Here is a 14095-nt window from a genome sequence, read left to right on the forward strand (position 1 = left end):
ACCGACTGGCTGAGGCCAGCCTAAAAAGATGCTCTGGACAGTTGACGGGCCACTGCTGCACATCGTCATGAAAGCTTATCTTTTTCACGTGTTTTTAAGTCTTACCGCTTGTCGATTTAAACATTAAAGCATCCAAACACAAGACACGGAAAAGCTGCACAGAGCTGGTTACTCACGCGCTGTGTTTGGTGCGGAGAGAGAGAGAGCCGCGTATCACGGACAGTGACACTGAACCGAGCTCTGAAAGGCTTCTCAAAACACTTGAACATCGAATTTGCTTATTTTTGATCTTGTGCCGACAAATACATACAAAATGTGTCAAAATATCCACCTTGGAAATTATGATCGAAAAAGCTGTCAGTTATCTCTTAAGTGCAAGTAAACAGTTGAGGAAAAAATGGGATGTGTATTATATTGGACGCTTCATCGCCTCTTAAAGTGACCGCGCCTAATTTAGCTACTGTCTGCTGTAATGTTAATCCAAGAAAATGAAAAAGAAAATCACTCACTGCTCTTGACTGAATTTCTTTGTAGTCTTAACAGTCAAACCAAAAATTATTCAGACACCAGGTATAATTTTTGATATATATCAAAAAAAAAAGTTTAAAAAAAACTTAAACATTGGTGTGAAACAGGCGTAATGTTGTTTGCACCTTGTGCAATGTGGAATTAGTTTACATTTTTTTCAAGCACTTTGTGATGCATTTTGGAAACAGGAGATGAGCCCCTTTTCTAATGCACCACCTAGCTTGATAAACCCCTTCTCAAAGACTTACTGTTTGTCAATTTTATTTGGTTAACACACATATTCTGAATGCCTTCGGCAGAATTCGAATGAGCCATTTTAATCTAGATTAATTTCAAGATCAAAGTGAGATTAATCTAGATTAAAAAAATTTATCTATGCCCACCACTAATATATATATATATATATATATATATATATATATATATATATATATTACGATTATCATATAACTTATATCACATCACCTGAATATTTTAGATTAGCATAATCAGAATGATTTATAGTCACTAATAATATAAATTACTTTTCCAGGCCTGAAAAATCGCTAATTTTAAATTCCCGGATACTTCCAGGTTTCCCACGACCATGTGAACCTCGCTTCTTCCCTCCTTGTCAAATCTTTTCCCAGATATTTCCCAGAGCACAGACATCTCTTTTCGGGAAGTAGCCTGTTAAGGGGGCAGCACAAGGTGTATCTATTAATTCCTCTATTCTGAAAGCATTAACCCTTCACCTCCCCGAATAGACGTTCCCACCTTGCTGTCTTCCTGTGAACGTGTGTATTCCGATACACTGTTCCTGTGGGTTAAAAGCCTGCGTGGGTCATGTTTACATCGCAGTGTCAGTCAGGGCTGGATCTGCGAGGTGTGGAGTTACATCCCTGACGGCTGTGTGTGTCTTGCGGACGGTCTGTTGGCTGTGGCTCATATATCAAAGGACCAAAGTGCAGGACAGTGAGCACAGGGTTAAAACCAGGGCTGAACGGCCAGGATAAATGGAAAAATCCATTAGTGGAACACTCTGTGTGTGTATCCGTCAGGTTTAAGGGAGGAACTCTTTGTGTGTGTGTGTGTGTGTGTACCACCTGAGGGCCTGCAGCGAGACAGGACACACCGATCAGGCAGGGTGTGGACCGCTCGGACACTGAGAGACTATATCCTGTCTCTGGGAAGATGAGGATGCACTCAGACGGCCCTCAGGTTAAGACTACAGATCGACTGATAACAAGAACACCGCCTCTGGGACGCACTCTCACACACAGATCTTGGGTTTCCTAAGGATGAAGAAGACCCTCTCTGTCCCAACACGTCTTCTATGGTTCACTCTCCACCGAACCAAAGGAATTTCATTCAATCAGGACAGAGAGGGTTTCACATTTCCTCTTTTATATTCATTCTGACTGGGAAATGGCCACGCAGGGGGTGTCTTTGAAACTTTACAGTAGGTTTTTCTCTCAGAGTAACAGAAGCTTGAGGACACACACACACACACACACACACACAGTACTGACCTTCCTTGTTCTGCAATCCGCCCATCATGAAGAACCAGAATCTGATCGGCCTTGATGATGGTGGATAACCTGAAAATACAAAATGAACGTCATTACATTAAATAGAAATGATCTACTGCTCAAAGTTCATCTCTGTCAAACTAATAATTGAATAACAACGTTAAATGTAATCCTCAGCAAACCTCACAATCATGATAATTTATCATATTGTACATTATAATGTTGTGACGCCCAAATTCACTTGTAGCTATTTATGTAAATGCATTTTATTATTTAATATTGGTTATCAGGCTTTATAAAAAAAAAATCAGCCTTTCAGTATGGAACAGAATGTATCCAACAAAAGATACTGAGCTGATACTGCAGCTGATAAAATATCTCAGAGTGAACAGAAAATGTCACCATCACCTTGAGGAATAACAAAAAGAAATTATTCCCATAGAGGTTTCCTGAAAACCATCTTCAGGCCATGACAAACCCAGCCGAGACACTGCCATCGGCCAATGACAGGCATTTTTTGACAACTTTTGACAACTGCCATGGGGAGTTATTTCTTCTCATTCAGACTTGCAACTTTTCGGTCGCCTGATAGAGATTTGCTGTCAATTAAGTGTTTCTGTGGCTTTCCACTTATTGGAAATATAAATGATAGTCCTGCCTCAAACTCAAATTATTGTGTTGGGGTGGTCAGGATGCTCAAAAAAAAAAAAATTAGGCGACGCTCTGCTGGTTCCATTAAGCAACAATATTTACAACATACAAACAGCTTACTTGTCTGCATAATAATTTAGGTAAGAGAAAATATTTGCAGTATAAAAACATCAGACTTCACATTTAAAGGGCACAGACGGGAAACAGGTCCCTTACTCTGCCCCTAAAGCCTGTTTGTATTCCTGCATCACATCAAAAAAAATCTTAATCCTTGTTTGTATCCTGTTCACAAAGCAGAACGATTCAGCTGCCGATGTACTGTAAACGCATTCCCTAATTTAAAGCAGCAGCAAAGTCTTTAAGCACTAGATCCCTCTTAATCTAATCCACACACACTACTCCTTTAATTCACACCCAAAACCCTTCTGCAGGTCATCCTCTCAGCTGCCCTTCATCTTCAAACAAAGGAGCGGAGACTTCTTTATTGATCGCTAACCCCAGAACCACCACCCCAAAACAGATCAAAGTGACACCACTGTCTCAGAGGCTGGACGGGATCAAAGCTGGCAGACTCGGATCCTGATGTGTTTACAATTTTCTAAAGAGGAGAGCAATGAGAGACAGAGGGAAAAACATTAGGGAGAAGGAAACCGAGACGCTGGACGGGCAGAGGCGCTTTTTCCAAGAGCGACAGCAGGAGTACGAGAGTGGTGGAATGTGACACAAAGACGAGAAAAAAACGGTGAAGAGAGGAGAGGAAGTGAGCGAGGCGTTTGAATCGACGTCAAAAGTGCCCGCTCTTCTCATAAAACACCAATACGAAATAATTCCACACTAATAACTAGCAGGCGCACACGTGTTTTCTATTGAGGACACAGCAGACCTTTATCTAACACTATCGTGTGTGGACTAGAGGTGAATCGATTCTTGGACAAAAAAATAGTTTGGTACATGTCTGTACTGTTTTTCACCTTATGACTAACAATACCTCTGAAAAGAAATATATTAAATGTGGATAAACTGTAAGATGTCTATTTGTAGTTTGAGTAATTAGCAGTGAATCAGAGTGATATTAGAGAGGATGAGAAGAAACTAAGGCAGGTGGATGTACAACTGAACGAACTGACAACAAAGTAATGAATACTAATGTGAGTATATGATAGCAGTCATACAAGTTAACGCATTTATAGAGGTTCGACATACTCTTCAAATGCGACAATTCATCTTAAGTTAATAAATACAAACATGTATATTATAAGATTTGTTTTCTGTTTTTGAAAGAAGTCTCTTATGCTCACAAAGGCTGCATTTATTTAATCAGAAATATAGTAATACGTTGATTTGATGCTCAAGAAACATTTCTTATTATCAATATTGAAAATACGTGTGCGGTTTAATATTTTTGTGAAAACTCATTTTCTCAGATTTTTCAGATTCTTTGATTAAAGTTCAAATAAAAGCATCATTATAATAAGCAGTTATCAGTTTATTTTAAAGTCCAATTCTCACTATTCATTAACTATTAACTACAACTTTTGCCTCAGAGTCCTAATCACTGCTTAGTAAGGTAGTTGTTCAGTTCAGGAATTGAAGGGATGTAGAATATGGTCATGCAGAATATTTGCTTTATACAAGTACAGTAAATGCATTTCAATTCATTGTAATCAATTTAATGCATTTTTTATGCATTTAACACATTTTTATTTTACTTACTGACCTCAAACTTTTGAACAGTAGTGTATTTGATCATACCTTAAACTTCTCTAACATGCATGACTCATGTGTTTGATGACGTTGCAAGGTGTTCCGAACGAGCACACTTTTTGTCAGATGAAGTGAACTTCAACAGATATCCTGTGTTCAGGGAGAAGGGAGCAGTGAACCCTGCGTAAGGACCCTGTCAATTGGAATTCAGCTCCAGTCTATGCTGCAATGACGTCAATAAGACGTCTTCTTTCAAATGAATAATTAGTGATTGTGCCATTGCGTCATCAGTATCTATATATAAATTAGTGACGTTCTTCCACCAGATGGCTTAATGCTTGTAAAGTACTGTAAAAGGGGCTTTATGAAAAATAAATTGACAATCAGATCAGCTGAACACGGTGTTAAATCAGTGGTTAATAATAAAGGGTCTTTAATGCATTGGTGCACAATTAATAGTAAAACTTTGACAGACCGCTGAAACTTTATGAAAAATACAGTTTTTCTTGTTTGCTAACACCTGCTACGATAAGACCAATATCTTTATCACCAACTTCACTCATTTAATCTCAGGTGTACAGAACTAAATACAGGAGAAGATCACTAAAACTACATCCTGAGGTGGTCAGACACCCATGTGATCAAATCACATCTGCAGCGTAAAGCCCTGATCTATTAGTGTCCAGTAAAGGCCCATTCATCTGTTAATCATCCACTACACTAAACAGATGTTTTAAATGTTGCCAGCTGACTGAAAAATTGGATAGACACATGCAATTACATTGACAAAACTCAACACAACATTTACACTGATTGTTTATCCATTACATCTGTTTAGCCAAATCTACAATTTACTGTTAAAGTAAGCAAAACTTTTTCTAGGTTCAAGGGGAAATAATGACAAAACATTTTGAACTGCTGTAGACTGTAATGTTAACTTTTTCATAAAATCCAGGAAAAAAGCAAGATTCTCTCTTTTATAACCCTGACGATATTAAAAAAAAAAATGTTTGATGGAATATGCCACAAATATTTAGGTGTGAACTATAAGCTCTGCTGCTATAGCCCCTTTCACACTGCCATTCCGGCAAATACACAGGTAAAGTGTTCCGGCTATTGGTACCGGGTCGCTAGATTTTGCATTTTCACACTGCCAGTGATGACCCGGAGTATGTGCGTGCTTTCACACACAACCTGTGAAGATCCCGTAACGCCACGTGACATCAGGGCGTGACGTGTAATATACGATTCGAAAACGTTATGCACGTTATACTTTCACTGAAGCAAGCAAACGATCTCTGCGTCAGCACGGAAAGTGAGGAACTAACTGATCTCTGCTTCGTTACAGTTTGCACTTTTTTTTTTTTTGTCGTGAATGTTGATCTTCCTTCAAAACAGCCGGTAAAAGAGTCGCGCGATAACGTGCTTCATCACTTCGACACGGCATTAGTTCTGGCTTTGTTCACACAGTGCTCGTCCCGGGTTGAACCCGGCAATGTTACTAGGTCCCCGACCCGGGTTCAATGCCGGAATCAATCCCGGGATGTGTTTGCTTTCACACAGAAGGCGACCCGGCAATGTTCTGGCAATTTGCCGGGTCCGGCGTGCAGTGTGAAAGGGGCTTATGTCATATACAGCTTTATCTCATTGATGAGACCACTGATTGCTATTGTTTGGATTATCCTTCATACACCTTTCATTTCTTTGAACTAGGGCATTATTCTGAAGACACTGGGTTTAAGGACAAATAGATTAATTTAATTAATGCTAGAGATGTGGCCCAGATGGCCCAACAAAAGCTTTTATCAATACATGATGTTATCTGAGGGATAAAGCCTAGAATTCAGAGCAGTAGACAAAAGCACTGATGACATGTCCATATTTGAGGCTAGTCATAGTGGAGCATTCAAACAGACATAAAGGTGCAGTCACATTAATGAAATTGTGGCGTAATTTTGTGTGTGTGGCGAAGTTACTTAACCCTCCTAAAATAATGTACTGTAACAAGTCAATGGAAGTCACACCTATGGCATTGCTACATCTTTTTTTTTTTGTGTAAAATTTTTATATTAAACATTATTATTATACAAATGTGGAGCTCTTTAGCACTTCTCTTAGCATATGAAGTAGACTTACCTGTGTGCCACGACCAGAGTGGTGTGGTTGGCACACACCTTAGCGAGAGAAGCCTGAATGTTACGCTCTGTTTGACTGTCCAAAGCAGATGTAGCCTGAAAGCAGAAATTGATCATTTGGATGGAGTACAAAACCATATCATTAATTGTGAACCTTCAAGAGAGTCTTTACTCACTTCATCAAGCAAAATAATGCGAGGGGATTTTAGGATTGTGCGAGCGATGGCCACTCTCTGTTTCTCCCCTCCGCTCAACTTCAGACCCCTTTCACCCACCTCAGTCCCATATCCTGTTAAAAAAAAGGGTATTGTTCAAAAATTAGCATTCTGTAATCATTTATACACACCTCGTGTTAATATAAAATATGACCAATACAATCCTATATCTGTTCTTTCAAAACTGTGAACACAGGCTGCTAAAAAATCAGCTTTGCCATCACTGGAATAAAATACATTTTAAAATATATATATATAAGAAAAAAAACGAGGCTTTAATGGTGGTGCATGTATTCCAAGGATGTGGAGATCATTAAGCTTGAGTAATGTCATATATATTATATATATATATATATATATATATATATATATATATATATATATATATATATATATATATATATAAAAAAACAAAAAACAAAAACAAAATGTAGCTATGAAGAGATAGCAGTCCTCTACCGTCTGGAAAGGATAGTATCTTATGGTGGATATCAGCAGCCACTGCAGCCTCTTCTACTTCTTGGTCACTTGCAGAGATGCGTCCATAGCGAATGTTTTCACGGATGTTATCATTGAAAAGAACAGTGTCCTGAGGAACTACACCAATGTAGGATCGGAGAGAGTTCTGTTTTACCTGTAGGTTTGAAGATAAATAAAGAAGAGTCATTTAAATAAGTCACTTAGAAATTCTTATAGGTGTTGCTGTATGTGCAAATGATTGTTTTCTCTGCAACTTCACACAAAGACTATCTAGCTCTACACAGCCCTATATCATAACAACAGGTTGAATCGCAGACAGGTGGGCGCCCACTTTAAAGTATTTCACCACCCGAGGTTTCGGAGGTCTCCACTGCCTTTGAAAGCTAAGGAGCCAGGTGCTGATGGGCTATGAAGGGGTCCCAAGCTCTGAAGATCTGAAACCCCAATTATAAAGCAGGGTGACAATCTTCACATGCTGCCTGTTGTTGGGAGGGGTGCGGCGATAGACCCCTGCCGAGATCCAAAGCCTGGCAAACTCTGTGAGGCAGTGCCAGCTGACATCAAGGGTTTCGAACAGCATAAAGAGGAGAAGAGACAAGACAAAGTAGGTCTGGAATGGGCACAAATTTTAAGGAAGCACTAAGCTGGCCCCCTTATATCCATATATCAAGAACCCCGCTAGAGAGATGATCTACGCCTGTACGCCATTTCCATCTGAATGCCATTCTGGTAAGCTTCTGCTTTAACCTAAAAACATATATTAGGGTAAGTTATGTTTGTCCTGGCAGAGGCACAAAACAAGCCAGTGTTTGACAGAATAAAGCTGACATCTTATATTCTAACAAATTTATAACCATAATGTCCAACACTGGTGCTAAAATGACCAAAATCAGGAAATTGTCAATTATCAATACACTCAAAATGGATTAAAAGCAGGCCACTCTTAAAGCTAAGTGTCAACTTACTTTGCAAATACACCAAATTATATTGTGACTGGTGCAGTATAACCATAACTATCCAGATCCTTAAAGAATGAATGGGAGAAACATGGGAGAATGAAATACCAATATAAGCTAAACTAGTATTGTACATTTCCACAGTCGTGTCCCACCTGGATGTACTTGGTCTCAGAAACATTTAGCCATCCAGTAGATGCTTTTATCCAAAGCGATTTACAAAGTAGAAGCCATCAGACCAATGTGAGAGCAACAGTATACCCCTGTCTCAAAAGCACTACCACACAACATATACTACTACTCAAATGGTTGTAGTCTGTAAGATTTTCTCTAAAGAAATTAATACTTTAATTGAACAAGGACGCCTTTATTTGATCAGAAGTGACATTAAAGGACATATTAGAATGACTCCAAAGATTTCCATTTCAAATAAAACTGTTCCTTTGAACTGTCATCAAAGAATCCTGAAAATATGGCATCCCCAAAAATATTCACAACACCAATCTTCATGAAGACTGGAGTAATGGCTGCTAAAAATACAGCTTTGTCATCACATGAATACATTTCATTTTAAAATATATCCAAAAGTTAAATTAAATGATTTGGGAGTACAGGCATAATTTTATGACAGAATTTGAAACAAAACAGCAATATAAGTTAATGGAAGGATGTGTAGAAATCCTTAACAAATAACACAGGAAGAATGTAAGAACCAGAAAATGGGGCTTTAATGCTTTAACTATTAAAGGGAATGTCAAGGCATCTTATCTGTAGAATGAGTCTCTATGAATCAATATTCAATTAAGGGAGATTATCCATATGGATTAGAGCTTGTGTCAATGAGGCCAAAGCAGGTATTACCAACTCGATTGGTAATGAAGACAAAATCTTGTGACAACATCTAATATGCCCTCTGTGTCCTAAGAGGGGAGCTTAGAATTTTTTTTTTCTTTTGCACTCAAATTAAGAAAACTGATGTACAAACAGAATCGAACTAACTGCTGCAAGAAAAACTGACCGCAATCTTACCCACAACAAGAGAAACTCCAGATTATTCTTGGATCACATTAAAGAAAAAAGCCCCCGTCTCGGAGCACTGATAATGACAGAGTGAGAGAGAGTAGGGCGAGTGGCGGTTCACTCGACCATTAATCCATGTGGCGAGTGGAACCAGCCTCAGTGTTTTCACTTCAAACGCCTGACGAATTAGATCCCCCTTTGAAGTTTGCTTTTTTGTTTTTTCTTTTGTTTATTTTTTGCCTGTTTTTTAGTGTGCTTAATTCGCCGTCTTCCCATTCTTTCTTCCCATTCATTTGCCTCTTAAAAAAAGTCAATGTCCTTAATTTATGAACTAATTAACATCAGACTGGGCTGGGTGAGAGAGGGCTTACTGCGGCCATGTGAAACACAAATGGCTTCCTAGGTCTTTATGGGAGTGTAGCATCTGTCCCTTCACAATACAACTTTTATCCTGCGAGACGGCACTTTCGCTCTGGTTTTCCGGTCCTATCTGCAGTATTCTCACTCATGTCTAGAACAAAAAAATAAATAAAATAAATGGCACAATTACATTATACTTAGGAAAGATTGCACTTTTTTCTTGACGTATAAGAAAAATCATGGATGTCCACTCTCCCAGATAATTGAGAAATTTTTCCATTAAATACAGTACTTGAATATTGATAGCATTCATCATCTTTTCCTTCTTCCAATCAAAAACATTACTATATAAGATGGACTGAGCAGTTTAAATAAGTTTTCCATCATTAAGGAACACTGCATTCTTTCTATAGATTCAGATACAGTAGTATAGAATAGTGAACAGTCAAGTAGTTCTACCAATAGCCAGTGTCAACTACTCAGTTGCACTTGTTCTGTACGCTGACAGGAGCTAATTTCCTCAGTGCATAAATGCAACGCTTGCATTTCCAAGTCAGCATGCAAGCAAACTTCACAGAGGATAAGTCAGAACTGTTAAAAAATTGCTTTAAGACCGTGATATTAACTTAATCTTGCACAGAGTCAGAAAAATAAAAGTAAGTTAAGGCCAATTCACAACAAGCAATGAAGTTAATCTTTCTAATTCAAAGAGGGAAGTAGGGAAGGCCACACTAGAACTATTACGACAGCCAATCAGAGTTTAAAGAGCAAAGCAGCTGACAACATAACTTCCTGCACACCAGGAGCATTTCCTCTGAGGAGGTATGGTAGGCCGTGCCTCCTCGAAATACTGGATAAAAAAAAATAAAAAATAGTACAAAATAACATTAAAAAGTATATAAATCACTTGCTAAATCATTCTCCAACAGTAACCGAGCCCACTGAGTTTTAACAGACCCCCTAAAGAGGGAGGTGAGTTTGCTGGGGGGAACTGAGAACGACTGGGGGAAAGTCACATGAGAGGAGGCAATGCCTCAATTGCCATATGATTGGATATGACCGGTTATGTTCAGCCGTGACAGGATCATACAGTAAATCCCACCTCTTGTGTTCATGCACGTCACCTGTTTGCGAATCAGTCTGAATGACCAATATAATTGCATTAATGGTAAGACTGATTAAAAAAGGCTTTGATATAACCACTTTTTTTAATGTCAAAATAAGACTTAAAATGGAATGATCATATGATCTGTGGTAGTTTTTAGCAAGTTTAAGGTAAATCTGTGTCTGTGACCAATATTTACTGAGCTTTGACTGATAATCAGAAAAGTGATAAATCACAGGATAAGTGCATTTAAGTGTGCAAGATGTGAATTTAAATTGTATTTATTTACAGAGGTATATGATGTCACACTTATCTGTGTGTGAAGACGTTGTGCAGCGCAAATCCGTGAATGAATGATCCGAAGTGAAGTAAACTTCAGCAGATTTTTCCTGCTCAGGGAGTAGGGAGCAAGTAACACTGTGTAGGGACCATTTCAATAGGAACACAGTTCATGAACGGAGCTCACTTCTAATGAACTAATTATCTCAATCAGATGTGTTAAAGAGAGATATGCAAAATATGCAAAGCTGGGTGGTCCGAGGACTGGAATTTAGAGCCGCTGGTGTAGAGTAGTGCTTGTTGTTTCTACGATCACAAATGTAGGCATGGTTTTAGGTTTACACGGAGCGATGCAACACAATGCGTAAAAACACAGAATAAGTCATTATAATGCGTAATTATGTCCCCACTGGATGCAATAAATAGCTTGTTTGTAATGGGTTTATTGTTTTTATCTTGTCTCGCCGTTGTTCACGCATCACAGTAATCAGAGCACACATCACTTTTCAGAGCGATGAGCTTTGTAAAAAATGACTTGTTTTAGAAAGGCAGGGCATAGAGGAGAAACAATAATGTATATTGTGGAAAATAATTTGTTTTTTTAATCTTAAACCGCATAAACACATTTCATCACAACAAAAATACAAAATAATGTTCTTTTTAGCAATGTCATATGACCTCTTTAATAAATAGAATATTGATTACATAGTTCATGTGAAAATATAAAATTATATATATATTTTTTTTCCTGATAGTCTAAGTAATGTTTATTTAACAAAGAAAATGTGACTGGGACATTTTCTTTGCCTCATTACAGAACACCAGCACAACATGCATATACAAAATATTATTGTGTGTTGGTGTGGACACTAATATAGGTGTTATTGTTCTTTATAGGTATTGTTCTTGGAGTAAACTGGTTACTTACACACCATTTATGACAAAACATGCAGCATCAGGGGCGATACACAATTCATATCTCTTCATTCACACATTATTAGAAATATTATAAATATTTGTTTTTGTCGACTAGTAGAAATAAAAAGTCTTGCAAAACCTTAAAACGGGAAGGAGAAAAAATTACTAAATTGTACCAATTCTTAAATGGCACATTTGTTTAGGTGTTGCTTTTTATTCAAGTGGTTCTTGGATATATTCTTTCAGGATATATTCAAATGACTAATGTGCATGTCAAACACCGTTATTATTATTATTAAGAGGGCCATTCATTTGTCATTTATAAAATAGAGTTCAGCTATTTAATAAACATCCGATGTTGCTAGAAACAATTTATCTAGTACAATTTTATGCCTTGTCTGTACTTGTTTGTGACACTACATTAATTGGTCACGAACTACCTGAACACTGAGACATATGTGCATAAGGCACAACACATCTAGACCCTTATATGGGGAAAACAGGCCACATCAGATGTTAAAAAATGAGAAAAACAGGCCATATCAGATGTTCAAAAATGAGAAAAACAAGCAAAACTGTGATATGCAAAACATAAAACACGCAAAAATTGAATCCACTTGGCGAGAAGCATGCACAAGTATTGTTCAGCATATCCGACCAGATGTGCGCACAAATCAGGGCTGCAACCGTTTACTTGAAAGGCACAAGAAAGGCTGGGAGGGAACTACCCATGTGCGTCTAACCTGGACCAAATGTACGCAAAACATCTTGTTTACACGAACCTCCACATGCTGCTCTGTTTAACACTTCACAGGATTGTTATAGACTTCAGTCTCTTCTCCTCGGCACTCCACTAAGTCAGACGTAACATCAATGAAGTACAGTGCCTTAGTAACAGAAAGGTTCAGCGGGGGCAAGGGGTCATTCCCTTTTGGTCTCATTTCCAATCTTTGATTCAATCTTCAGTTTCATCCTACAATTACATGTTTTCCCACCCTTTGTTTCCATCTTCTGTTTCTGCCAACATTTACATGTTATCATGTTACATAAAGACAATGCAACAGTCAGAAAAATGAATTGAAAGAGAGTGACTCCTGAACCTGGGCAATGTCTCTGGCGACCACTTGTCTTCTGTAATCAACCGCAACTGAATCAATAACCTCCTTTTATGAAGTGTTCCATATAGTGGAGCATGACAGAAGCACTGTTGGATCCCAGCAGGAAGAGTCATCAACCCCAGCAGTAAAAATTGATGAATGGTTACCATCAATACGCCTGGATTTTAGTACTCTAAAACAAGCAGATTTGTGAAGCATGTAGTTAAACATATTATGAAGGTTGTTTTTTTGCTAATTAAAATTTAAAAGGAATGAACAGTACTATTGAGAAATATGTTTAAAATGATGTTCAAGTTTAAGTTTAATTCTACATGGAGTGGCTCACCCACACATGGGAGCGTCATATTGAAATCACATGACCAGCTGTGCCATTCAATCCAAACTTACTAACACTACTATTAACAACAAACATAATGAATGGCTATCACTAGTGAGCAGTTTTGGACCTACTACCATTAAAAAATCTGGAGCCAGCAAGTTACTCCTCTTATGACCAACCAGGCTGCATCTATTTTAACCAAAAATATAGTAAAAATTTTATATTGTAGAATATTTTCACAATTTAAAATAATAGTTTCCATTTGAATACATTTTAAAATAAAATTTTACAAAAATACTATATAATAAAATTTACAAAAAAATAAAATACTGTCATGGTAAAGCTATTGGTATAGCAGCCAATACTTCAGTGTCATATGATCCTTCAGAAATAATTCTAAAATGCAGACTTGAAGCTTGAGAAACATTTACATTTAGCCATTTTGCAGAGGCTTTTATTAAAAAAGGGGACTTACAATTTGGGGATACATAAAGCAATTCTTCCTAAAGAGGCAAACAGACACAGGGAGTGCTTGTAATACCAAGTTTTAGACCTTGTTCAAATAAGTACAAGCTAGAAAGAGAAGGAATAGATACAGTAAAAAAAAAAAAAAGTAGGTTAGAAAAAGATGAGTTTTCAGCTGTTGCTTGAAAATTGTCAGGGATTCAGCATTCCGGATGGGAAACAATTACAAATGTTGAAAACAGTTGTGAATTGTGATGCTTGATATTTTCATGGAAACTGATTAGATTTTCTTTTTTCAGGATTCTTTGATGAATCGAAAGTGCAAAGGAAC

At 37.7% G+C, this 14095-nt stretch overlaps 1 protein-coding gene across 4 annotated transcripts in view; it reads right to left on the minus strand.

The window, feature by feature from the left end:
* abcb6b (ATP binding cassette subfamily B member 6 (LAN blood group) b) overlaps positions 1–14095 on the minus strand; it is a 38065-nt gene that overhangs the window by 11799 nt on the left and 12171 nt on the right. For all 4 annotated transcript variants that reach the window (XM_026272235.1, XM_026272236.1, XM_026272237.1 and 1 more), the window contains exons 14-17: positions 7204–7378; positions 6706–6818; positions 6531–6625; positions 2040–2108 (exon numbers count right to left, since the gene is read on the minus strand). In XM_026272235.1, the coding sequence (XP_026128020.1) occupies positions 2040–2108; positions 6531–6625; positions 6706–6818; positions 7204–7378 (452 nt within the window). The remainder of the gene's footprint in view (positions 1–2039; positions 2109–6530; positions 6626–6705; positions 6819–7203; positions 7379–14095) is intronic.

Source organism: Carassius auratus, chromosome 9 (genome assembly GCF_003368295.1).
Source record: "Carassius auratus strain Wakin chromosome 9, ASM336829v1, whole genome shotgun sequence".
In the NCBI taxonomy this organism is placed as follows: domain Eukaryota; kingdom Metazoa; phylum Chordata; class Actinopteri; order Cypriniformes; family Cyprinidae; genus Carassius; species Carassius auratus.